The 25070-nt window shown below is 49.2% G+C and overlaps 1 protein-coding gene across 1 annotated transcript in view; it reads right to left on the reverse strand.

Moving 5' to 3' along the window:
• Nucleotides 1-252: 252 nt before the first annotated feature.
• The window catches only part of KNSTRN (kinetochore localized astrin (SPAG5) binding protein), a 123438-nt gene continuing 98620 nt past the window's right edge, over nt 253-25070 (reverse strand). Inside the window, exons 7-8 of the mRNA XM_082275409.1 lie at nt 11381-11455; nt 253-487 (exon numbers count right to left, since the gene is read on the reverse strand). Of these exons, the coding sequence (XP_082131535.1) occupies nt 356-487; nt 11381-11455 (207 nt within the window). The 3' untranslated portion in view covers nt 253-355. The remainder of the gene's footprint in view (nt 488-11380; nt 11456-25070) is intronic.

Genomic DNA, 25070 nt, shown 5'->3' on the forward strand with positions numbered 1-25070 from the left:
ATACTACAAGCCTTAACCCACTTTTTAGTATTACTTTACTGCTTTAAAATGTGTTAACTTAAAAAAATAAAAATAAACAAATACTCATGCTTCAGAAGACGATAACAGAAAGCACATTTATTTTATAATAAATACTGAAGCTTTATTAACCTTTATATGAGGGAAGGGAGAAGTGTCATAGCACTGACAATTCAAAATAATACAGATTCGTAACAGCCTGTCTAAACAGTTGTTTACTTCAAGTTGACTTCAAATAATCAAAAAAGGTGCATGCCCTGGGAACTTACATCCCCATTCCAAAGAAAATGCAATGCTGTACATGTCCAAGTGGAAAGAATATACTGGGCATGTCTTTTCACGAGTCAAGACATTTCTCAGTCTGCTCAAGAGCGGATCTGAACTTCTCCAGTTCAATTTGGAAAGCTTTCTGCTCCTCTAGAAACTCATTCCTGCGCTCTTCATCTTCCTTCCACTTTGCCTTGACAGTCTGCCAAAAGATTTCAGTTCAAGAATAAGGCAACAGTAAGCATATAAAACAATTATAAGTGTTTGTTGTAATCATATTTAGGTTACAAAAAAAAAAGGCCAAAATGACAAATACATGTGTTCACAAAACCCTCAAAGTTTCTTCTTACAGCTACTGTTATTCTGGATGCCAAGAAGTCCTGGGAAGCTTCACCAGTAAAGCCAATAGGACCAAAATATTACATCACATGGTGCACCATTTGAAACAGGAATTGAAGCCCAATATTGCAGTATCAAGTGGCTTAATACACACTAGATTGCTAAATTATGCTTCAGCTATTTGATTACAGATATATGCTGTTTAATGTGTGTCTATAGTCTGTTTTAGATAGAATAGGAAAACAGAATGTCGGGTTTCTATTGGTTTGTTTCTTGGTTGGGAGATCCACCCTACTTATCCAGGTAAGCATGGTCAATGAACAGAAAGCGCTAGGAAAATCGAAAAATGTTACTGTTGGCATTTGAACATAGGGACATCTGCTCCAGAAACATCTGTCTAATAGGGCATTTCACTTCACGTTGTGTCTCCATGAGAGGCAAGCATAGGGAAACCTCTCTAAAAAGACAGAAGAAAAAGTTTTGGATGTAAAGTTTTTATTCCTTCTATTTAGGTGCAGTTGGGGGTGGGTATTCTGCTGGGTATTTATTATTGTCCAGGATCTCAGCCAGAGCTCATTCCCCATACCCAGAAAACCAAGGATTTTGCTGCCATATTGCTTTAGAAAATCTACCAGAAGGTCAAGAAGCAAAAATCCTATTCTACACAGGAAAATACAGAAAATTCACTTTTGGGTCACTGATGATAGTTTGGACAGGGAAAGGGATGCATTGCCCAGCTCAGGCTAAAAAGGGTACAGTTGCTTAGCAAGCAAAAAATGGATTTTTGACTTACCGTAAAATCCTTTTCTCTGAGGTTCACTGATGGACACGTCTTCTTAGACCCTTGGGCTTATGCCATTTGCTCTTCAGGAGTAGGACTAGGCGGAAAAGATTTTGGCTACGCCCCTGAGGCAGTCCCGGGGGGTATACCATCACTTCTTGCTAAAGGACTTCAGTTTGTAACAAGCACTGTCCGAAGATTACATAACTCAACCAACAGAGGGGTGGGTGCTGTGTTCGTCAGTGAACCTCACAGAAAAGGATTTTACGGTAAGACAAAATCCATTTTTCTCTTTCGTTCATTGGCGGACACAGCTCCATGTCTTCTTAGACCCCTGGGACGTCCCAAAGCAGTGTCAATATGAGGGGTGAGAAAAACATAGTAATACATACAATTCCCAACAAGGGCTACACATAGCCAACCAGGTAAAACTGGAGCTCAACCGGGAACAACTGGAGCTCACCAAGAAAAAATACACCCTCAAGAGGCGGGAGCCTCTGCAACAGCACCTTGCAAACCTTTGCGGCCAATCGCAGCATCCGTAGATGCAAGTACATCCACCTTATAAAAAACTTTGTGAATGTGTGTACAGATGACCTCATAGCCTGCCTTGCACACCTGAACCACTGATGCCTGACAGAAGGCATTAAGCGCCCTTGTAGAATGTGCCTTGACAGGAAAAGGAGGAACCTGACCCTTAATAGAACAGGCCTGCACCACCATCTGCCTGATCCATCTGAGATGCGTCCTGCCCCTTACGAGGTTCATCCGTAAGAACAAAGAATCAGATTTCTGCCCGAACTACAGCCAGGGAGTGTAGAGCAATTTCTTTAGGGTGTTTTCGGCTTACGACATAAAGACATAGTTACATAGTTACATAGTTAGTGAGGTTGAAAAAAGACATAAGTCCATCCAGTTCAACCTATGATGTGTGTGTGTGTTTGCTTTTAACCGTACATTGTATACCCCTGTATGTTGTGGTCTTTAAGGTGTCCATCCAATAGTTTTTTGAAACTATCAATGCTCCCCGCTGCTACGACTGCTTGTGGAAGAGAATTCCACATCCTTACCGCTCTTACAGTGAAGAACCTCTTACGCACTTTAAGGTTAAACCGCCTTTCCTCAAGTTTTAGTGAGTGGCCACGTGTCTTATTGTATCTCCTTTCTCTGAATAGTTTGTTCCTTATGCTAGGGTCGCCAGTACAGTATTTGTACATTGATATCATATCCCCCCTCAATCGTCTCTTCTCCAGAGAGAATAGGTTCAGTGCTTGTAGTCTTTCCTCATAGCGGATGTCCTCCATTCCCCTAATTATTTTTGTTGCCCTTCTCTGGACTTTCTCCAGTTCCAGCACATCCTTCCTGAGGACCGGTGCCCAGAACTGGACAGCATACTCCAGATGTGGCCGGACCAGTAGAGTGGAAGAATAATCTCTTTATTTCTGGAGTAAATCCCCTTTTTTTATACAACCCAGTATTCTGTTGGCTTTGCTTGCAGCGGCTTGGCATTGCATGCCACTGCCAAGCCTGTTGTCTACCAGTACCCCCAGGTCCCTTTCCATCCTAGACTCACCCAGAGGTTCCCCCCCCTAGTGAGTAGCTTGCTTTCTGGTTTCTGGCCCCCAAGTGCATTACTTTACATTTTTCTACATTAAATCTCATCTGCCATGTAGTTGCCCACCCCGTTATTTTGTTCAGGTCTGCTTGCAAGATTTCTACATCCTGCATAGAAGATATTGGCATGCCTAATTTAGTATCATCTGCAAATACTGAGATTGTACTAGATTATCCCCTCCTCTAGATCATTTATGAATAAATTAAACAGGATTGGTCCCAGGACAGAACCCTGGGGGACCCCACTTTCCACACCCCCCCAATCCGAGTACTCCCCATTAATCACCACCCTCTGTACTCTCCCCTGGAGCCAGTTCTCTATCCAGGTACTCACCTTATGGTCCATACCTACCTTCCTTAGTTTGTACAGTAAGCGTTTGTGGGGAACGGTGTCAAAGGCCTTTGCAAAGTCCAGATACACCACATCCACAGGCATACCTTTATCTAAGTGGCAGCTCACTTCATCGTAGAAGGTTAATAGATTGGTTTGGCACGAACGATTTTTCATGAATCCATGCTGATTACTACTTATAATACCGTTTTCATTACTAAAGTCTTGTATGTGGTCCCTTATCATCCCCTCCAAAATTTTGCAGACTACTGATGTTAGGCTGACCGGCCTATAGTTACCCGGGATATATCTCGGCCCCTTTTTAAATATTGGTACCACGTTGGCTTTTTTCCAATCAGCTGGCACCATACCCGTCTGTAAACTATCCTTAAAGATCAAGAATAATGGTCTGGCAATCACCTGGCTGAGCTCATTAAGAACCCTCGGGTGCAAGCCATCCGGTCCCGGGGATTTATTTATGTTAAGTTTCTCTAGTTTAGCTCTAAGTCTATCCTCTGTTAGCCATGGCGGCACTTCCTGAGGTGTATTATTTAGTTCGGCCTTACAAGCGGGGTTCGTGTAGCCCCCCGATTCCTTTGTGAAGACTGAAGAAAAAAAATTATTTAACACTTCCGCCTTTTCTCTGTCCTCTGTGGCCATTTTTCCTTTATCATCTTTTATGGGGCCAATGTGCTCTGGCCTCGCTTTCCTACTGTTTATATACTTAAAGAACTTCTTGGGGTTCTTTTTACTCTCCTCCGCTATACGTCTCTCGTGTTCTATTTTAGCCGCCCTGATTTCGTCTTTACATTTCTTATTACACTCTTTGTAGTGCTTAAATGCTGCCAATGACCCCTCAGTCTTGTATTTTTTGAAGGCCTTTTCTTTAGCTCTAATATACATTTTTATGGTGGAGTTTAGCCACCCAGGGTTTAGTTTTGCTCTTTTAAATTTATTTCCCTGTGGAATGCACTGGCCCACCCCCTTGTTAAGTATGCTCTTGAAGCACTCCCATTTTTCCTCCGTGTTCTTTGTTCCCAGGGTTCTATCCCATTTGATATTTTCTAGCAGCGAGCACAGTTTAGGGAAATTGGCTCTTTTGAAATTCAGTGTCCTTATATTACCCTTGTGTTTCCCATTACTGTAATTCAGCCCTCAAAAATTCCACTCGCCTACTAGCATTTTGCGAGTGGAATTTTGAGGATGGCGAGCTGTGCATGCCGCCGCCATTAACAGCAGCCGGCGATTACTTTTACTTTCTTTTTTAGAAAAGGATGGGCTCTAGGAGCAGAGCACTGCGTCCTGAGCCCACCCATTGTGTGACAATAGCGAATGAGTATTCGCTATTGTCACAGGGATCCTCCTCCTGATCCTCCTACTGGCCAATCAGGAGGCAGGTGTTTCCTGATTGGCCAAAAGGCGAACGATTGTAACTGGCCGAGGAGGAGGAGGAGGACTCGGGAGACACGGAGGACGCACAGGATTGATGAGAAGCCGCCTGCTGCAGGTAAGTGCACGCTGTGATCGCTCTGCAATTAAGGAGACATGCTGTGGGCGCTCTGCAATTAAGGAGACATGCTGTGGGCGCTCTGCGATTAGGGAGACATGCTGTGGGCACTGTACAATGAAAGGAGACATCTTGTGGGCACTGTACAATGAAAGGGGACATGCTGTGGGCACTGTACAATGAAAGGGGACATGCTGTGGGCACTGTACAATGAAAGGAGACATCTTGTGGGCACTGTACAATGAAAGGGGACATGCTGTGGGCACTGTACAATGAAAGGAGACATGCTGTGGGCACTGTACAATGAAAGGGGACATGCTGTGGGCACTGTGCAATGAAAGGAGACATGCTGTGGGCACTGTAAAATGAAAGGGGACATGCTGTGGGCGCTCTGCAATTAAGGAGACATGCTGTGGGCACTGTACAATGAAAGGGGTCATGCTGTGGGCGCTCTGCAATTAAGGAGACATGCTGTGGGCACTGTGCAATTAAGGAGACATGCTGTGGGCACTGTGCAATGAAAGGGGACATGCTGTGGGCACTGTGCAATGAAAGGGGACATGCTGTGGGCACTCTGCAATATAAGGGGACATGCTGTGGGCACTCTGCAATATAAGGGGACATGCTGTGGGCACTCTGCAATATAAGGGGACATGCTGTGGGCACTCTGCAATATAAGGGGTCATGCTGTGGGCACTCTGCAATATAAGGGGTCATGCTGTGGGCACTCTGCAATATAAGGGGACATGCTGTGGGCACTCTGCAATATAAGGGGACATGCTGTGGGCGCTCTGCAATTTAAGGGGTCATGCTGTGGGCGCTCTGCAATGAAAGGGGTCATGCTGTGGGCACTCTGCAATATAAGGGGACATGCTGTGGGCGCTCTGCAATTTAAGGGGACATGCTGTGGGCGCTCTGCAATTTAAGGGGTCATGCTGTGGGCGCTCTGCAATTTAAGGGGTCATGCTGTGAGCGCTCTGCAATTTAAGGGGACATGCTGTGATGATCGCTCTGCAATGAAAGGGGACATGCTGTGATCGCTCTGCAATGAAAGGGGACATGCTGTGATCACTCTGCAATTTAAGGGGACATGCTGTGGGCGCTCTGTAATTTAAGGGGACATGCTGTGGGCGCTCTGCAATGTAGAGGGCCAGTTTAGGGGCGGAGCAGGGTGGGGTTTGGGTGGGGCAACAAGTGGCGAGTAACTCTTAAGGCCTGGCTAGTAGCTCATGGCTTGAAATTTTGAGCCCTGCTGTAATTAATACTGAAACCAATTGACCTATGGTCACTGTTCCCTACGTTGTCCCGTATTTCTATATCCGTGAGCAGGTCTGTATTGTTGGTAATCAGTAGGTCAAGTACCGCATTGTTTCTTGTCGGTGCATTCACCATCTGACCCATGAAATTGTCCTGCAAAACATTTAGGAACTGCGGAGCCTTGGCTGAATGCGCGGTTCCTTCTGCCCAGTCTATATCAGGATAATTTAAGTCCCCCATTATAATGACATTTCCCATCCTTGCTGCCAATCCTATCTGTAGCATGAGGTCCGCCTCACCCTCCTCCCTCTGGTTGGGGGGCCTATAGCATACGCCCAATATTACCTTCCCCACCGTGCCTTTCCTTTGAAGCTCTACCCATAGGGATTCTGCCTCGTCCATAGCTCCATTATTAATATCATCCCTCATATTTACCTGTATACGGTTCTTAATATACAAACATACCCCTCCCCCTTTTTTACCCTCTCTATCTCTGCGATAAAGGGAATACCCCTGAATGGTCGCCATCCAGTCATGAGAGCTGTCAAACCAAGTCTCAGTTATCCCCACAAAATCTAAGTCCTCCTCAAACATCAGCAGCTACAGATCTCCCATCTTGTTGGCCAGGCTTCTGGCATTGGTATACAAACCTCGTAATTTTGATCGGTTACATTTATCCTCATTTGATGTTTTTAGGCTGCTCTCTTGATTTTTCCCCGTACCCACCCTGGGTTTAGGAGCTCCGAACACCCTACCGCTAATGCCCCCATTTCTGCCCTCTGAAACTTGCTTTCCACTGGCTAATTCTACATCTGTACCCTCCCCCCCATTCCCTAGTTTAAAAGCCCCTCTAACTTTTTGGCCATCCTCTCACCCAGTACGGCTGCACCCACCCCATTTAGGTGCAATCCGTTACTACCAAAGAGCCGGTGACCGACTGAGAAGTCGGCCCAGTTCTCCAGGAACCCGAAACCCTCCTTACTACACCAGCTCCTCAGCCACTCGTTAACTTCCCTAATCTCCCGCTGCCTCTCTGGTGTGGCTCGAGGTACAGGTAGTATTTCGGAAAATACTACCTTGGAGGTCCTAGTCCTCAACTTAGCGCCCAAGTCCCTGAAATCGTTTAGGACTCTCCGTCTTCCTCTGCCTATGTCATTGGTACCCACGTGTACCATGACAGCTGGGTCTTCCCCAGCCCCACCCAATAATCTGTTCACCCGATCCGTGATGTGCCGAACCCGAGCGCCCGGCAAACAACAGACTGTTCGGCGCACACGGCCTTTGTCACAGATTACACTATCTGCCCTTCTAATAATTGAGTCCCCTACCACCAGCACCTGTCTTTCCTTTCCCTTTCTCCCGGCCTCACTGGAGGAGTTCTTCCCCTGGCAGCTAGGGGCGTCGCTCTGCTCCAGCAATGCTGGTCCCTGACTGGTTTCCCCAACATCACACAACGGGGCGCATCTATTAGACGGCAAAACAATATCTTCATTCAAATGAAACCGCGAGACAACATTAGAAAGGAATGCCTGACAGGATTGTAACACCACTTTGTCTCCGACACCCTATGCGCAGAAGTAATAGCGACCAAAAAAAGCCACCTTCTGCGACAGATGATGCCCAGAGCCAAACGTTTATCTACACCTAGTTGTAGAAACTCCAACAGGCGAGACACAGAAAAGGAGCGGGGTGAAACACAACCCCCCCAAACGTAATCCAAAGAATGGTCAGGCAGGCAGAAGTCATACACAAGCTGGCGGTGAAGTACAGATTCGGCAGGCTGAAGAGGGGTCAAGAATACAGGCAAAATGTCATACACAATAGTCAGTAAAAGAGCAAACAACACACCCAGGAAGATATTCCAAACAAATGGGCATTGAGGAACAGGAAGTGCTGCTTTTTAAAGGCTGAGTAAATTGTACATTGTTTGCAGCTGGCAGCAGGTGGAGCTAGTGAGTCCAAAAGTAAAGCATCAGGCTGGAAAATCACTGCAAAAACTCCAGAGCTTCTTTGTGGCACAACAGACAAGGCTGCAAGCTATGGAACAGGGAACCTCCAAGTTCAAGGACACCCAGGTACATGACAATCTCCTAGCTTTCAACAGCGTAAGAATCACCGACTCCGACAGCCCTCTGTCCTTCAGCAACTGGCTTTCAATATCCAGGCCGTTCAAGCCAGCGACTAAAGCAGGATGGAATATTGGTCCCTGAGACAGAAGATCTTCCCTGAGAGGAAGTTTCCAAGGGACATCGGCTAGCAGCCTTACCAGGGCTGCGTACCAAGACCGGCGAGGTCAGTCTGGCGCCACCAGAATGACTGGAATCCCTTCTACCTCGATTCTGCGAAGCAGTCTCAAAAGAAGTTGTATTGGAGAAAAAGCATAAATCAGACGATGCTGACCCCCAAGGCACGACCTTGACACAAACTTCTGCATATTCCTGTTGAGATGGGAGGCCAACAGGTCCACATCTGGTGTCCCCAACCGGAGACACAGTTGATGAAACACCTCTGGATGAAGAGACTATTCTCCCTGATCCAATGTCTGCCAACTGAGATAGGGGAATGTGTACAGCAGAGAGTCATAACATATCGTTCTGCCCACCTCAGGATGTCGGCTACTTCCCGCCACCAGGGCACTTTTTGTGCCCCCTTGATGATTGACATATGCCACAGCCGTAGCATTGTCGGATTGTATCCTCACCGGTCATCCCAGCTGACGATCCTTCCACTTAGACAAACAAAGCCTTATTGCCCGAATCTCCAGGATGTTGATCGGCAGACTGGACTCCTCACCTTGAGTCAAGTATACTCCCAAGACACCTCCCCACCCAGACAGACTGGCATCCATGGAAATCACTGTCCAATACAGGGGAAGAAAAGACTTCCCCAGGCGAAGCGCTGGAGAGCGGAGCCACCAAATCAAAAGACCATCTCGTACCCCAGCTCAACAGGATCAGATTGTCCAGCGACTGCGGATCCTTGTTCCATTTGGCAAGAATCTCAGAGCTCTGGTATGGAACTGAGCAAACCGAACTGCCTTGAAAGTGGAGACTATCAGACCCAGCACTTGCATGCAAGTCCTGAGTGATAAGGGACGGTTAGACAACAAGAGTCGAATCGCATCCTGCAACTTCAGTAGTTTCGCCTGTGGAAGAAACACCCGGGCCAAGGCTAAATTGAGCATCAGTCCCAAGTAATCCATTTTGGTGGATGGAGTCAGAGCTGATTTCTGAAAATTCAGTGTCCATCTGAACTCTTCTAGAGTTCGCACAGTAATGTCGAAGTCGACTTCTAGAGCCGATGAAGACACTGTACACAGAAGCAGATCGTCCAGGTAACCTAGTACCACGATCCCCTTCTGCCGGAGCAAGGCCAACACCGGGACTAATACTTTTGTGAACATCCGAGGAGCTGAAGCGAGACCAAAAGGTAAAATTCCATGAATTGATAGTGCTCCTCGCCCACGGCAAAACAAAGAAAACACTGGTGATGGACATATATTGGAATATGAAGGTAAGCATCCTTGAGATCGATAGAAACCAAAAGATCCCCTTGATGAAGTAATGCCACTACCGTGCAAATGGACTCCATTCGAAATTTCTAAACCCGCACAAAGTGGTTCAGAGCCTTGAGGTCCAAGTTTGGGCAGACCTTGCCTTCCTTCCTGGGAATGATAAACAGTTTTAAATAAAAGCCTTAAAAATATTCATACTCTGGAACTGGCACAATGACTCCTTGTGCTAACAGGTCCTGCACTGTCCCATAGAGGCCCTGCAGCCGATCGTGAGACAGACGTAAGTTGGAAGGAAAGAACCTTGCGGGGGGCAAGGACCAAAACTCGATCTTTTAACCAAACCAACTCGTGGACCCATTTGACCTGAATGAGCAAGGTCTACGGGTCCGGAAAGAAACAAAGAGGCCCCCCCCCCTCCCCGGATACGGGTGAGGATGCCCCCTTCAGGCTGGGGAAGGCTCGTCTGCGGAACCAATGGGGCCCACCTTTGATTTTCCATTTCATGGTCTCTTGGAGCTGCCTGTGAAAGTACGGGTGGATCTTGAACCCTTCTCCTGCGATCCAGTTGGACGAACGAGCTGCTTGTGAGCCGAGAAAAAGTGACGAGGTTCCTTGCCCCTAGCAACCTGCAGAAGTAAAAAAAACTTTTACCTCCTGTAAGGCCCTTAATGATCTCCTCCATAGAGGCACCAAACAAACGGTCACCTACAAAGGGTAGATCAGTCAGCCCCTTTTTATAAGCCTGGTCGACCAACCAGTACTTCAACCAAATCATGCCGCGAAGGATCACGGCTATCACAGATGCTCTGCCAGCCAAAGGGGCCACATCCAAAGATGCATCACAAATGTACTGTAGCCCCTGAATCAACTGATCCGCCAGCTCAGGAGGATGTTGATGCCCTTCCAGACGCAAAAATTTTTTTGCCCATTCCGTTAAGGTCTGGGATACCAAGGTGATAGCAAACACTGGTCTCAAAACTGAACCTGCCATGGTGAAAAAGTTATTAAACCAGAGCCTCAGCCCTCTTATCCACAGGATCCTTAAAGGATGGAGAATCCTCCGCCGGTAAAAGTGTGGCCTTATTTAACCTGGAAACCTGAGAGTCCACCGACGGTGGAACGGTCAGTTTCTTCAGAAGAGACTCCTCAAAGGGATATCTCCTAGCGCAACGCTTAGGTATTCCAACCATGTGTTTCGGGGATCCCCACTGACTAGCGACAATCTTGTTAAAATAGGCAGGAAAGGGGAACACCTTAGTCACCTTGGAAGATCTGCGGGTACCGAACTGCACCGGCGTCGCTGCGTCCGCATTAGCTGAGTCCTTCAACTTTAAAGTTTTACGCACTGACACAATCAGTGCCTCCACCAGTGCCTTTTCATGCGCGGCTGCAGTGGAAGAGGATTCATCCTCACTGTTAGAGCACTCTGGGTGCGTGGACACAGACCCGTGGGTGGCCAAATCCACCAAAGATTCTGAGGAGGCATAGGAGACAGGTGAAGGCGGGAGGGGCGGGGGGCGGTATGCGCTTCTTGCTAGGCCGCCTTTGCAGGGCCATATCAACCTTTGACTCAAGTGACTGCTTTTTTTTCTGCATCCAACTGTAGCATTAAAGGATTTTTACTACTAAGTATGTGATAGAGATTTTCTCCACAATATGTTCACTGCATTGACCAATTCATAGTAAATATGGTAACAAGCTAGTTACACATGGAATTTTGATATGCCTTCACATCTACTGTTAAACATATACCTGGAGAAGTTCTGTCTGTTCTTTGGTCGTCAAACTAAATTGCTCAAGTTCCTTTAAAAGATTCTCCGTGGTAGTCTGAAAGGTAAATAAAAAAAGTTGACTATTACACACACAAGCACATTGCTGTCCACATTTTTAAGTGCCAAAAACCCTCACAAAAATATTTCCAATTTGAGAAATCCATTGGTATATAGATAGTTTACACTGATGCTCTTCCATGAAACCTCAAAGAATGGTAATATCATCTTTAATATCTGTTAAAACGGCTTGTCAAAAAGAAAGAAAAAAAATAATTGACGGGAATAAAAATGCAAAGAAACACTGAGGCGTATAAAAATGCATTTCAAAGAAATGGACGAATTGCTTTACACCCACCTATAGCTGCCACCACCCAAAATGGGTGACCAATATACCCAAGGGGCAAATGGTTAGGATGCAAAGAAATTGTGCCCTAGATAGTGATTACAATGAGCAAAATACCATCTTAACAGAGCAATTTGTGAGGAAAGGCTATAAGAAACAGCAGTTAGTAGAGGTAAGAGAGGAGGCTGAAAGAATGAACACAGACATTTTTAAGCAGGAGGAGTACAAAAAAAAAAAAAAAAACGGAACAACTGGATTTTTGTCTTACTGTAAAATCCTTGTCTCTGAGGTTCACTGACCGACACAGTTTCAAGTCTTCAGATCATTGGCTCTTGCTCTCTAGTAGTAGGACTAGGCGGAAACCTTTTTGGCTACGCCCCTGGGGCAGTCCCAGAGGGTATACCATCACTTCCTGCTGTAGGACTTCCAGTTTGTAACAAGCAGTGTCAGAAGAACAAAGAACTCAACCCCAAAAGAGGGGTGGGTGCTGTGACCATCAGTGAACCTCAGAGAAAAGGATTTTACGGTGAGACAAAAAACGGAATTTTTGTAAAATCTTACCTGTAAAATTCCTTTCTCTGAGTCCTCCGACAGTCGCCGCCCACTTCATATTCATCACCAATGGGGGTTATGTCCTTTATTCTGTAGGAGTAGCTAGGCAATAGAATATGTTAGTACAAAGACTTTTAACATATCCCACCCCCAGGGGGTGGTCCCCTCAGTACATAACCCTCCACTTCCTGTATCCAACTCAGTTTCAGTGGAATAGCAGTAGAGAGTACATCAAAACCCCAAAAGAGGGGCGGGGGCGGCGACTGTCGGAGGACTCAGAGAAAGGAATTTTACAGGTAAGATTTTACAAAAATTCCGTTTTCTCTTACGTCCTCCGACAGTCGCCGCCCACTTCATATTCATCACCAATGGGGATGTCCCAAAGCAGTGTAAACATGAGGGGTGGGAAGAACACAGCCGCGCCCAAGGCAACGCCGTCTCCCCATCAGAGAAAGGAACCTTACCAAAGGAAGGAAACCAGTTGGGCATAAGAACAAAACACTCGCTCAACAGGAGCAAGAAAACCCAGGGAAAAAACAAAAATCCCAAAAAGCCAAAGAACCCGTAACAAGGGCTCTAGGGAACTGCCGCACTAAGAACCTTGCGGCCAAAGGAAGCATCAGCCGATGCCTGAACATCTACTCTGTAGAATATCGTGAAAGTGTGTACGGTCGACCAAGTCGCCGCCTCACACACCTGAGCCACAGAGGCCCCATGACGACAGGCCCAAGACGTACTCAGAGATCTGGTAGAGTGCGCCTTCACAGGTACAGGGGGAACTTTCCCCCTCAAAGCATAGGCCTGATCAATGGTCCGTCTGATCCATTTGGCGATTGTAGAAGCCGACGCCGCCATGCCCTTCCGAGGACCTCCCGGAAGGACAAACAAGGCATCCGACTTGCGAGAAGACTCAGTCGATGTGAAATAGACTCTAATCGCCCGGACAACATCCAAGGAGTGAAGCAACACCTCCGTCGGATGCTTCGGCTTCGCGCAAAGCGAAGGTTTGACAATGTCCACATTGAGATGAAAGTCCGAAACCCTTTTTGGAAGAAAAGAAGGGTTAGGTCGCAAGACCACCTTGTCCAAATGCACAACCAGACACGGAGACTTGTAGGACAAGGCTGCCAGCCCCGACACTCGTCGAGTCGAGGTGATAGCCACCAAAAAGGCGACCTTCTTGGATAACAAAGTCAGCGAGATCTCCCTGAACCTTTCAAAAGGAGCACGCTGCAACACTGATAGAACTAGATTCAAGTCCCAAGGGGTAAGAGCTTCCCTCCTAGGAGGGATCAGATGACGTACCCCCCGCACAAAAGTGCTAACCAAAGAATCAGATGCCACAGGCCGTCGAAAAAGAACGGCCAAAGCAGACACCTGACCCTTGATCGTGGCCAGCGCCAGACGCTGGTCAACACCCGTCTGAAGGAAGGGCAACACCCTAGACACCGAATAAGTGTCAGGAGAGAAACCCCTGGATACGCACCAGGCAAAATACGCCTTCCAAGTACGGTAATAAACCTTCCCCGAGGAAGACTTCCTCGCATTTATTAAGGTGTGAATGAACTCAGGGGAAAGACCCCTGTTCTTCAGGACCTCGGTTTCAACAGCCAGGCCGTCAAGGCCAGCGACTGTAAAGCAGGATGAAAGATCGGTCCTTGCGACAGAAGATCTTCTCGAAGAGGCAGACGCCACGGGGCGTCGATTGCCAGATTTACGAGGTCTGCGTCCCAGGACCGGCGAGGCCAGTCCGGTGCCACAAGAATCACCGTGGTCGGTTCCGCGAAGGAACCTGGACAGCAATTGAATCGGCGGGAACGCATACATCAGCAGGTACTGATGCCACGGGGCAACCAACGCGGCCGACGCGTCTGCCCGAGGATCGCACTCCTTGCCACGAACCGTGGTACTTTGTAGTTCAGACGAGACGCGAACAGGTCTACCTCCGGAAGACCCCACCTCGCGCACAACATCTGGAAGACAGCCGGGTGAAGGGACCATTCTCCCTGGTCCAGGGTTCGACGGCTCAGATAATCCGCCTGCCAAATTTTCACCCCCGGAATGTGACCTGCCGATATTGCCGGGACATGCGTCTCGGCCCAAGACAGAATCGCGGCCACTTCTCGAGCCGCCCGGGCACTCCTGGTGCCCCCTTGGTGATTGATGTAAGCCACCGCCGTGGCATTGTCCGTCTGCACCCGAACCGGGTAGCCGTGAAGATTGTCCGTCCAACGACGAAGACAGAGGAGTATCGCTCGCAGTTCCAGAACGTTGATCGGAAGGGAGGATTCCTCCGTCGACCAAACACCCTGGGCGGACAGAACGCCCAGAACACCACCCCAGCCCGACAGGCTGGCGTCCGTGGTGATCACCGTCCACGAAAGGGGACGAAAAGACTTGCCCCCCGATACTGAGGGGGATAGAAGCCACCACAGAAGATCCCTTCTGGTCTGAGAACTCAATGACATCTGGAGATCCAGAGACTGCGGACGCCCGTCCCACCTGGACAATATCTCCGCTTGGAGAACCCGCGTGTGAAACTGGGCGAAGGGAAATCGCCTCGAAAGCCGAGACCATCAATCCCAGACATCGCATGCACGTCCGAATGGACGAAGATGGAACGTCCCTGAGGGACCTGACTGCCTCCTGAAGAGCTGCGAGTTTTTCTTCCGGCAGGAAGACCTACGCCTGGACAGAGTCCAGAATCATACCCAGGTAAGAAATCCGAACCAATGGGCACAATGTCGACTTTGGACAATTGATCGTCCAACCAAACTCCTGCAGAGTCTGCAACGTGACGGACAGATCCTTCTCCAGACTCTGGCTGGTCGCAGACCGAACCAGACTATCGTCCAGATACCCCAGAACCGAAATGCCCTGGGCCCTCAACAAAGCCAGAACCGGTGCCAGCACTCTGGTGAACACCCTTGGAGCAGAGGCGAGACCAAAAGGCAACGCCACAAATCGGTAATGATCTTCCGCTATGGCGAATCGAAGGTACCTCTGGTGACCCTCGAAAATCGGGATGTGAAGATACGCATCTTGCAAGTCGATGGAAGCCATGAACTCCCCCGGAACCAGGGCAGCCACCACCGACCGCAGGGATTCCATGCGGAACTTGCGCACCCGCACAAGGCGGTACAGCGCCTTCAAGTCCAGAATCGGACGCACCTTGCCCTCCTTCCTGGGCACGGTGAGCAGATTGGAATAGAACCCCCGAAATCTGTCCCGATGAGACACCGGGACCACCACTCCCTGAGCCCTCCGGTCCTGCACCGCTAGATGCAGGTCCCGCAAACGCTCCGGGGATAACAGAAGACTTGAGGGAAAAAATCTGCTCTCCGGCCGAGAGAGAAACTCGATCTAGTGGCCAGATCGAACGATTTCCTGTGAAGTGGGTGAGGGCGCCCCTTCAGGCCGCACTGTAGTGGGCCGCAGAACCGGATTGGCCGGACCTTTGCTTACCTGCCCACGGCTTCTTGCGGGAGCCTTGACCCTTGGACAGCCTGTTCCAAAAATGTGACCGAAAGGCACGAAAGGACCCCTGAGGGGGCCGAAAGAAATCATTCTGTTTTCCAGGAGCCGTCTTAGTCTAGTGGGATTGAGGTAAGAGCGTGCTCTTACCCCCCATGACCCCTTTAATTAGGGCATCCAGGGATTCGCCAAAAAGGCGAGAACCATCAAACGGCAGATTGGCCAAGGTCCTACGTGAAGGTTGATCCACAGACCAACACTCCAACCAAACCAGGCGGCGAGATAACACCGCCACACTGTGTACACGTGCAGCCAACGGAACCATATCCAGGTCCGCATCACACAAATACATGACACCCTGGTGGATTTGATCCACCATATCCAAAGTCGCCTGGGGGGCAGAATCAGCCCCCAGGACACGCCTAAGCACCTGCGTCCAGTTCGCGACCGCCTGGGTCGCCATAAGTGAAGCAATAAAGCTTTCAACATAGAACCCATAATAGAATAGGTACGACGGGCAAAGGACTCCATCCTCTTGTCCGCGGCATCCCGGAACACCGGGGTGTCTTCAGCAGGAATCGCAGTGGACTTGTACAAAACTGCTAACGCCTGGTCCACCGGAGGTGGGACACACCAACGCCCATCAGTAGCGGGCGTAAAAGGATAGCGCAGCTTAAACCTACTTGGCACAGCAAAAGGTTTGCGTATATTACGCCATCGTTCTTTCACAGCGCGCTGAAAATCATCAGTGCATGGAAACATCTGCGATGATATGCGCCTTTTCTGCGTCCCATAAGCCGCCAAGGCAGCAGGAGGACATGTTTCCTCCTCCAAACGCAGAGTTTGCTTGATAGAAGCAACCAATTCATCCACGAGCGCAAGCTCTGCAGACGAGCCAGGGGGAGAATTATCAACCCCCTCTACCTCAGCCTCCATTACTGACCCTATAAGGTCCCGGGAGGAACGAGACCCCGATAAGGAGATCTCTGCCCCAGCAGCCCCAGTACCATCACCCTCTTGAAACAGAGGAAATTGAAAACTCTGGGCCTTTTAGAGGATTGAGCAACCACCAGCATTTGCACCTGAGTCGCAAGGCTAGCCACAATCGCAGCCAAATCCCCCCCCCCGGGGGGGGGGGGAACCGCAGTCCCCTGGCTTCCCCCTAAATTGGCAGGAAACTAGTATTCCTGAAAATCCATGCCCTTGCAAAAATAAATGGGTGACCGCCCCTTTAAGAGAGCGCTGCGATCGTAGCCCACTCACACTAAGCATCCCACACAAGGGACCCCCACAGGGACAAGTATACCAAGGCAGGATACAGGGAATAAAAAGAAATGAACCTGGAGAGATCGGTGCTGCTGCTGCTGCCTGCGGTGCTCCTGAAGGAAAGGAAATGCTGGCATACAGGGCGCTCTATGAAAGCCTATGGAGGCTACAAGAAAATGGCCGCCATGCATGTAAAACATGCGGCCGGAGCGATCGCAGTCAAAATGGCGCCGTTTGGCGCCGAAACTGCCGCTCCCACACCCCATGAGGGAGAAGTAAAACACACCATCTGCCCAAAAAAGGAACATGGTAAACCGCCGCAGCGGCGCTGTAATGTGCCCCAAGCATGAGAAACTCAAGCCCCACAGCACACAGCCGTTCACACAAACAGAAAACTGACACAGATTGCAGCCAGCCCCCCCTCCTGCAGCCCACAGCTTGCAATGTGAGAGATAGGGAAAACGTAATAGTGTGAACACAGGGCAAGGTACACAGTCCCAGACTGACACCCCCCAGACAGACAGGTCCCCACATAAATGCACTTACCTCTCACATGGCGTGGGGGACCCGCACAGGCGAACAAACCGCTGCACATGAGGCAGGGAGAGTCGCATCCAGGACGCATCAGAAGGTGGGTTGAGAAACCGCACAGCGTCCAGTGAGGTAGCCACCTCACCTAGCATCCCTGCACGGAACAGGGATGGGTCGTTCAGATAACTCAGGAGCGATACCTGACTGAACGCTCGATGGCGGGCTGAGAAGCCACTGACCCACAGCCTGCTACCAGGGGGGTCAGCCCGAGACGCAGCCCGCATGATCCTCTTCATCAGAAGAACTAACGCTGGTAAAATAACAGCTAACAAGAAAGAGAGAAAAAAACTCAAATAAAATCCAAAGAAAGGAAAGAGAGCTGAGACAAGGTGCCCCAGCACAGAAACTTCCAGCTACTCCTGACAGCTAGACAAATGAAACTGAGTTGGATACAGGAAGTGGAGGGTTATGTACTGAGGGGACCACCCCCTGGGGGTGGGATATGTTAAAAGTCTTTGTACTAACATATTCTATTGCCTAGCTACTCCTACGGAATAAAGGACATAACCCCCATTGGTGATGAATATGAAGTGGGCGGCGACTGTCGGAGGACGTAAGAGAAAATGGATTTTTGTAAAATCTTACCGTAAAATCCTTTTCTCTTAAGCTCATTGACAGACGTAGTCCTCCTTGATTAATATCAACTCGGGTTATACTGCCCTCTACAGGAGTAGGACTAGACAGGAAAGAAAACGTTCTGGCCACACCCTAGGGGCAGTCCCAGAGGGTATATCCTCTCACTTCCTGCTACAGCAAATCAGTTATGTCACAAAGCAGTGTTTAGAGAATTTAACCCAACCCAACTCAAAAACAGAGGGGCGGGTACTACGTCTGTCAATGAGCTTAAGAGAAAAGGATTTTACAGTAAGATTTTACAAAAATCCATTTTTCTCTGTCGCTCATTGACAGACGTAGTCCTCCTTGATTAACATCAACTCGGGACGTCCCAAAGCAGTGCCACAAATGAGGGGTGGGAAAATGGAAATCAAAATCCAATCTAGAAGGCCCAACCGGTGCCAACTAGAAGTTTTAAAGGCTCATCAATCATACGATGAGACTCAACTGAAATTCCAACGGAAAAAAACCCTCGAGGTAGACCACCGGTCTCCTCAAATTGCAGCCTGCAAAACCTTGCGGCCAAATGAGGCATCCGCCGATGCCATCACATCAACTTTATAAAATTTTGTAAAGGTATGAACCGACGACCAGGTAGCCGCCTTGCCCACCTGGACCACCTTAAAAGGGAACGGAGGATTCCGACCCTTAATAGAATAAGCCTGTACCACCGTCTGTCTAATCCATTTGGAGATAGTCGCGGCAGATGCAGGCAACCCCTTTCTGGGGCCATCCGTGATCACAAAAAAGTGAATCCGTCTTACGGAACGATTCTGTAGTCTTCAGGTATACCCTGATTGCCCGAACCACATCCAAGGAATGCAACGCATATTCCTGAGGATGATTGGGCTTAGGACACAAGGAAGGTAGCACAATATCTTCATTCAGATGAAAATCTGAAACCACCTTAGGAAGAAAGGATGGCTTCGGATGAAGAACTACCTTATCCCTATGAACCACTAGATATGGGGAATGGCATGATAATGCAGCCAGTTCTGACACCCTGCGTGCAGAAGTGATAGCCACCAAGAAGGCCACCTTCTGGGATAATGTAAGCAAGGGAATCTCCCTGATATTTTAAAAGGGAGGTTTCTGAAGAACCGACAAACACCAAATTAAGATCCCAGGGCGGTAAGGGCGCGCCCAAGGCTTCTGAAAGAAGATTGCTAATGCTGAAACCTGACTCTTGATAATGCTCAAGGATAGTTTCTGCTCAACCCCCTTTTGCAGAAAAGCCAAGATTCGGGTCACCGAATAGGTACGTGGGGGAAATTCCAAAGATTCACACCACGCGATATAAGTCTTCCATGTGCGATAATAGACTTTGCTGGAAGTCGCTTTCCTTGTTTTAATTAGAGTAGGAATAACTGAAGCTGACAACCCTTTGTCCTTCAGTACCTGGGTCTCAATAGCCAGGCCATTAAAACCAGCGACTGTAAAGCACGATGGAAGATCGGTCCTTGAGACCACAGATCCTCCCTGAGAGGAAGTCTCCAAGGAGCGTCCGCGACTAGCCTGTCAAAGTCGGCGTACCCGGCTTGTCGAAGCCAGCTCGGAATTTCCAGGATAACTGGAGCTCCCTCCACCTCTATCCTGCGGAGAAATCTCAGCAGCAATTTGAGAGGGGGGAAGACATATAGTAGCTGATACTGCCTTTACAGGCCGTTCAGCGCGTCTGCTGCGTCCGCTAGAGGATCGCGGGTGCGAGCCCTGTTGAGCCAACCTACCAACAGATCCATATCCGGGGTGCCCCAATGAAGGGACAGCTGGTGAAATACCTCTGGATGAAGAGACTATTCCTCTTGATCCAGAATCTGACGGCTGAAATAATCTGCCTGTCCACCACGTGATAAATATTGCGGAGAGAACTGGAACAACTGTTCCCCCAATAAGAATGTTGGCCACTTCTATGGCCGCCAGGGCACTCTTGGTGCCCCTTGGTGATTGACATAAGTCATGACCGTGGCATAGTCCGATTGGATCCGAACCGGGCTGCCCTGGAGCTGCTCGGTCCAGTAAATCAGAGAAAGTCTGATCGCTCTCAGTTCCAACACATTTATCGGAAACCTGGAATTTATCAGAAGAAATGACTTCCTCTGGCTGAGCATCGGAGACCGAAGCCACCAGACCAGAGCCTCCCTGGTCCGCTCACTCAATCGGATCCGATTGTCCAGGGAATCGGGATTCCGATTCCATATGGGAAGAATCTCCTCTTTGGAGAATTCGGGTATGAGACTGGGCAAACGGTACTGCCTCTAAGGAGGCGACCATCAATCCCAGCCAGTTGACGGACAGCAACATCCGAATCATTGACTGAATCTTCTGGAGTTTCTCCGCATGGAGAAACACTCTTGCCAAGGATGTATCCAAAATTAGGCCCAGATAGTTCAGATAGTTCAGTCTCCAGGTGGGAACCAGGGATGATCTTTGGGAAAAGCAACGAAAACGTTGATGTCCTGCGAAGATGGGGATATGAGGATAGGCATCCTAAATGTCTATGGACGCCAGGAAATCCCCCTGATGCAGGGAGGCCACCACTGTATGGATGGACTCCATCTCTTCCAAGACCAGAATTGGACGCACCTAGCCCTTTTTCCTGGGCATTGTGAACAAGTTCGACTAGAACTCCTCCAAGGAAGGGGAACTACCACTGCTTGTTGTATCAAGCTGTCCCCCGCAAAGTTTTTTAAGCGACCCGGGGATGTCGAATATTGGAAGGGAAGAATCGCACCGGTGGAAGTGATCGAAACTCGATCTTGTATCCTTACCATATGGACCTTGCGAACCCCTTTATCCGGGATTCTGGAAAGCCCTGGATCCGGAAACCGGTGAAGACGTCCCCCCACCCCAGAGATGGGTGGGGCCCATTCTGTCAATCCAACGGGATAATAGTGGTTTTATTTAGTCTGGAAATCGGTGAGTCCACTATTGGTGGTACCGTCCATCTTTGAAATGAGGGATTCCTCAAAATGATAGCGCCTAGCAATGCGTTTGGAAATAGCAGGGCTCATTTACGGACGACCCTATTTGGGCAAGGGAAACCCTTCACCATTTTTTGTAGGCTTGCTAGTACCAAAAAAGGAATATGAGTCTCAGCTACCTCTGCCGGTGTAACCTCAAGATTTAAGGTTTCCCGGACAGACACAACTAGTGCTTCCACCAACGCTTCTTGTGCTATGGCGGAGGCAGAAGCGTCCTCCTTACTGTCTGAGGAGACCGTACCTGAGACAACAACCCCAGCAAAGGGACTGCAATGACCAGCTCAGAATCCGTATCTGAGGTATCAGATGACATAGGGGTAGGCGGGGGTCGCTCTTCTTGACCCCCGTCCCTGACAGGCTACCTCCCCCCGGGATACCAAAGACTCCAAAACGCTGATAATGCATCATCACAAATGGGGTACTGGAGGGTCCTGCGGCCAACCTGAGGGGATCAGGTGGTGATACATGTGTGGCAGGGTTCATGTAACAAGACACTTGCCAGCAAACACAAAAAAATTAATTGCAAGAAAAAAACATTTTTTTTTTTTTAAACTTAGTCCCCCAGCGCAGTAGCGCCCCTCAGTCTACCTGCTTGGACCCCTCAGAAAGAGAGAGAGAGAGACCCCAAGGCTCACCTGATGCACAGAAGTTTCTTATCAACCTGCTTCCAGCACTGTCTGTTACAGACAGGAAGTCTTTGGCTTGCTTTCCCTGGGCCAAGGAGACGGCTCCGCCCCTTTACACGCCTTCCGGCGCCTCCCAATTACTCCACGAGGTGTTTGGTCACCTCAAACATGGCCGCCCCCATGCTGGAGACACGAGGCTACGCCAATATGGCGGCCTCGTGCGATCTGCAGGAAAATGGCGGCGGCCTGTGTAGGATAGCGGCGGCTTGCAAGCTAGCAGTGGCCTGCGGGATGTGTGCATTCGGCCTGTGCGGCCTGCGGAAGTGCCTCGGCCTGCGGGAGGTGTCCTCGGCCTGCGGGAGGCGCTGTGTGGCCTGTGGAAGTGACCGGCTTTCTGGAGGGATGGCAATCTGTGGCTGCAGTAACTTAGGCATAGGCATCGGCCTGTGTACACACTAGACAGGTAGGATACCTCTATACCTCAATAGTAATGCCTTTTAGTAGTCTGCCACTGACTTCAGTCACCCTTACAGTCAAATAGCGACTTTAGTCAGCTCCCAAACCAAGCCTCCTGGTTTCTATCCACAAAAATCACACTCAAATTGGGGGATCTGTGACCTGTTATAGGATAGAGGGGAGACCCAGAAAACCGAGTGTCCGACCATCCCAGAGAGGGGCCCGCGTCCACCAACAAACCCGAGAGGGGGAGAGGGGGAACATTCTACTCACCATACCGGAACCAGGCGGGCGCCAACTCCTGACAGAACCCCTCTCCACCGGGGTGGGGGGGGCTGTCGACCAATACGGACGCCGTGACTCTGTTGGTCATTGGCGTCCAGGCGAGACGTTTAACTCGCAGGGTCAGTCCCCGTCCAGTGGGACTATGTCGCGGCCGACCCAGCGCGGAGCTATGGCCTGCACGCGCTCGTAGGCTGAACTGGGGTGACCACTGGATCTCAACATCCAGCCCGTCGCCCAGTTTCAGCGTACTTGCTTGAAGATCTCACAGGAACACTGGAGAAAAAAAGCTGCCTAAAAAAGTATTTCTAAAAAAAAATCCTGCCAGGACCGAAGATCCTAGCAAGGAATCTAGGCCCTTACTCCTAACTAGACAGCGAAAAACTGATTTGCTGTAGCAGGAAGTGAGAGGATATACCCTCTGGGACTGCCCCTAGGGTGTGGCCAGAACGTTTTCTTTCCTGTCTAGTCCTACTCCTGTAGAGGGCAGTATAACCCGAGTTGATATTAATCAAGGAGGACTACGTCTGTCAATGAGCGACAGATAAAATCAAGTTCTCTCTTTCATTTACTGACAGACACAGCTTCAAGTCTTCAGACCATTGGGATGTCCCAAAGCAGTGCAGCATGAGGGGTGGGAAAAAACACAGAAACGCAAAATTCCCAACAAGCCTAAACATAGCCAACCAGGTAACAGGAGCTCAACTAAGAACAACTGGAGCTCACCACCAAAAAAAATTTTCACCCTCAAGAAGCAGAAGGGTCCGCAACCGCAGCCTGCAAAACAAGTACAGCCACTTTATAAAATTTTGTGAATGTGTGTACAGACGACTATGTAGCCTCCTTGCACACCTGAAACACTGACGCCTAATGATGGAAGGCCTACAAGGCACTAAGCGCCCTTGTAGAATGCGCTTTAACAGATAAAGGAGGAAACTGACCCTTACTGAAGTAGGCCTGTACCACCGTATGCCTGATCTACTTGGAAATGGTTGCAGCAGATGCGGCCAGCCCCTTACGAGGTCCATTGGTAAGAACAGACAAAGAATCAGATTTCCTAATCGGTTCAGTCACTGCCAGGTAAACCCGAATCGCTCTTACCACATCTAAGGAATGCAAGGCAATTTCGTTAGGATGTTTAGGCTTCCTTCAAATGTAACCCCGAGACAACATTAGGAAGGAACACCTGACAGGGTCATACCACCACTTTGTCCCTAGGAATCAGCAAATAAGGTGACCGACAGGACAACGCAGCAAACTCCGACACGCGACGTGTGGAATAGCTACTAAAACAGCCACTCTGCGACAGAGTGAGCAGAGGAATTTCTGAAATATTTTCAAAGGGAGGCCTTTGAAGCACTGACAGAACCAAATTGAGATCCCAAGGAGGTACCAGGAATCGCACTGGAGAAGCCAGATGGCAAACTCCCTGAATAAAAGTGTGAACCAAGGGTTTCCCCACCAACGGCCTTTGGGAAAAAAAAAAAAAAGGGCGGAAACCTGGCCCTTAATGGTGCCCAGAGCCAAACGTTGATCTACACCCAATTGTAGAAACTCCAACAGGCGAGACACAGAAAAGAAGCGGAGAGAAACTCCCCGCGACTCACACCAAGTAATGTACATCTTCCAAACTTGATGATAAACTTTCCTAGAAGTAGATTTCCTAGCCTTCAACAGCGTAGGAATCACCAACTCAAGACAGCCCTCTGTCTTTCAGCACCTGGCTTTCAATAGCCACGCCGTGAAAGCCAGTGACTGTAAAGCAGGATGGAAGATTGGTCCCTGAGAGAGAAGATCTTCCCTGAGAGGAAGTTTCCAAGGGATGTCTGCTACCAGCCTTACCAGGCCTGCGTACCAGGACCGGCAAGGCAAGTCTGTTGAAACATGAATGACTGGAATTCCTTCTACCTCAATAGTGTGTAGCAGTCTCGACAGAAGTTGAATTGGAGGAAAAGGGTAAATCAGAGGATACTGACCCCAAGGGGCCACCTCTTCAGAAGAGACTACTCAAAAGCGATATCTTCTAGCAAAACGCTTCATTATACCAACCATGCGTTTTGGGGAACCCCACTGACTAGTGACAATCTCCTTAAATTAGGCAGGAAAGGGAAAAACCTTATTCACCTTGGAAGATTTGCAGGTGCCAAATTGCATCGGCGTCGCCGAGTCCTCCAACTTTAAAGTTTCCCGCACTGATACAATCAGGGCCTCCACCAGCGCTTTTTCATGCGTGGCTGCAGAGGACGACTCATCCTCACTATTCGAGCACTCAGCGTGCGTGGACGCAGACCCAGTGGGCCGTCCGCGGCAGCCAAATCCATCTCAGAATCTGAGTAAGATTGCCAGGTCTCCTTTGCAGGGCCATATCTACTTTCGCTACTAGTGACTGCAGGGCTGCCCTCATGGCTGCCAGGGCAGACAGACCCAGAGGGTCCCACAGCCTCCAGGAGTGGATCGGTTGGTAAAACAAGCTCCTCAGGCTTC

This window comes from Pelophylax lessonae (genome assembly GCF_965119305.1).
Source record: "Pelophylax lessonae genome assembly, chromosome: 13".
Lineage (NCBI taxonomy): Eukaryota > Metazoa > Chordata > Amphibia > Anura > Ranidae > Pelophylax > Pelophylax lessonae.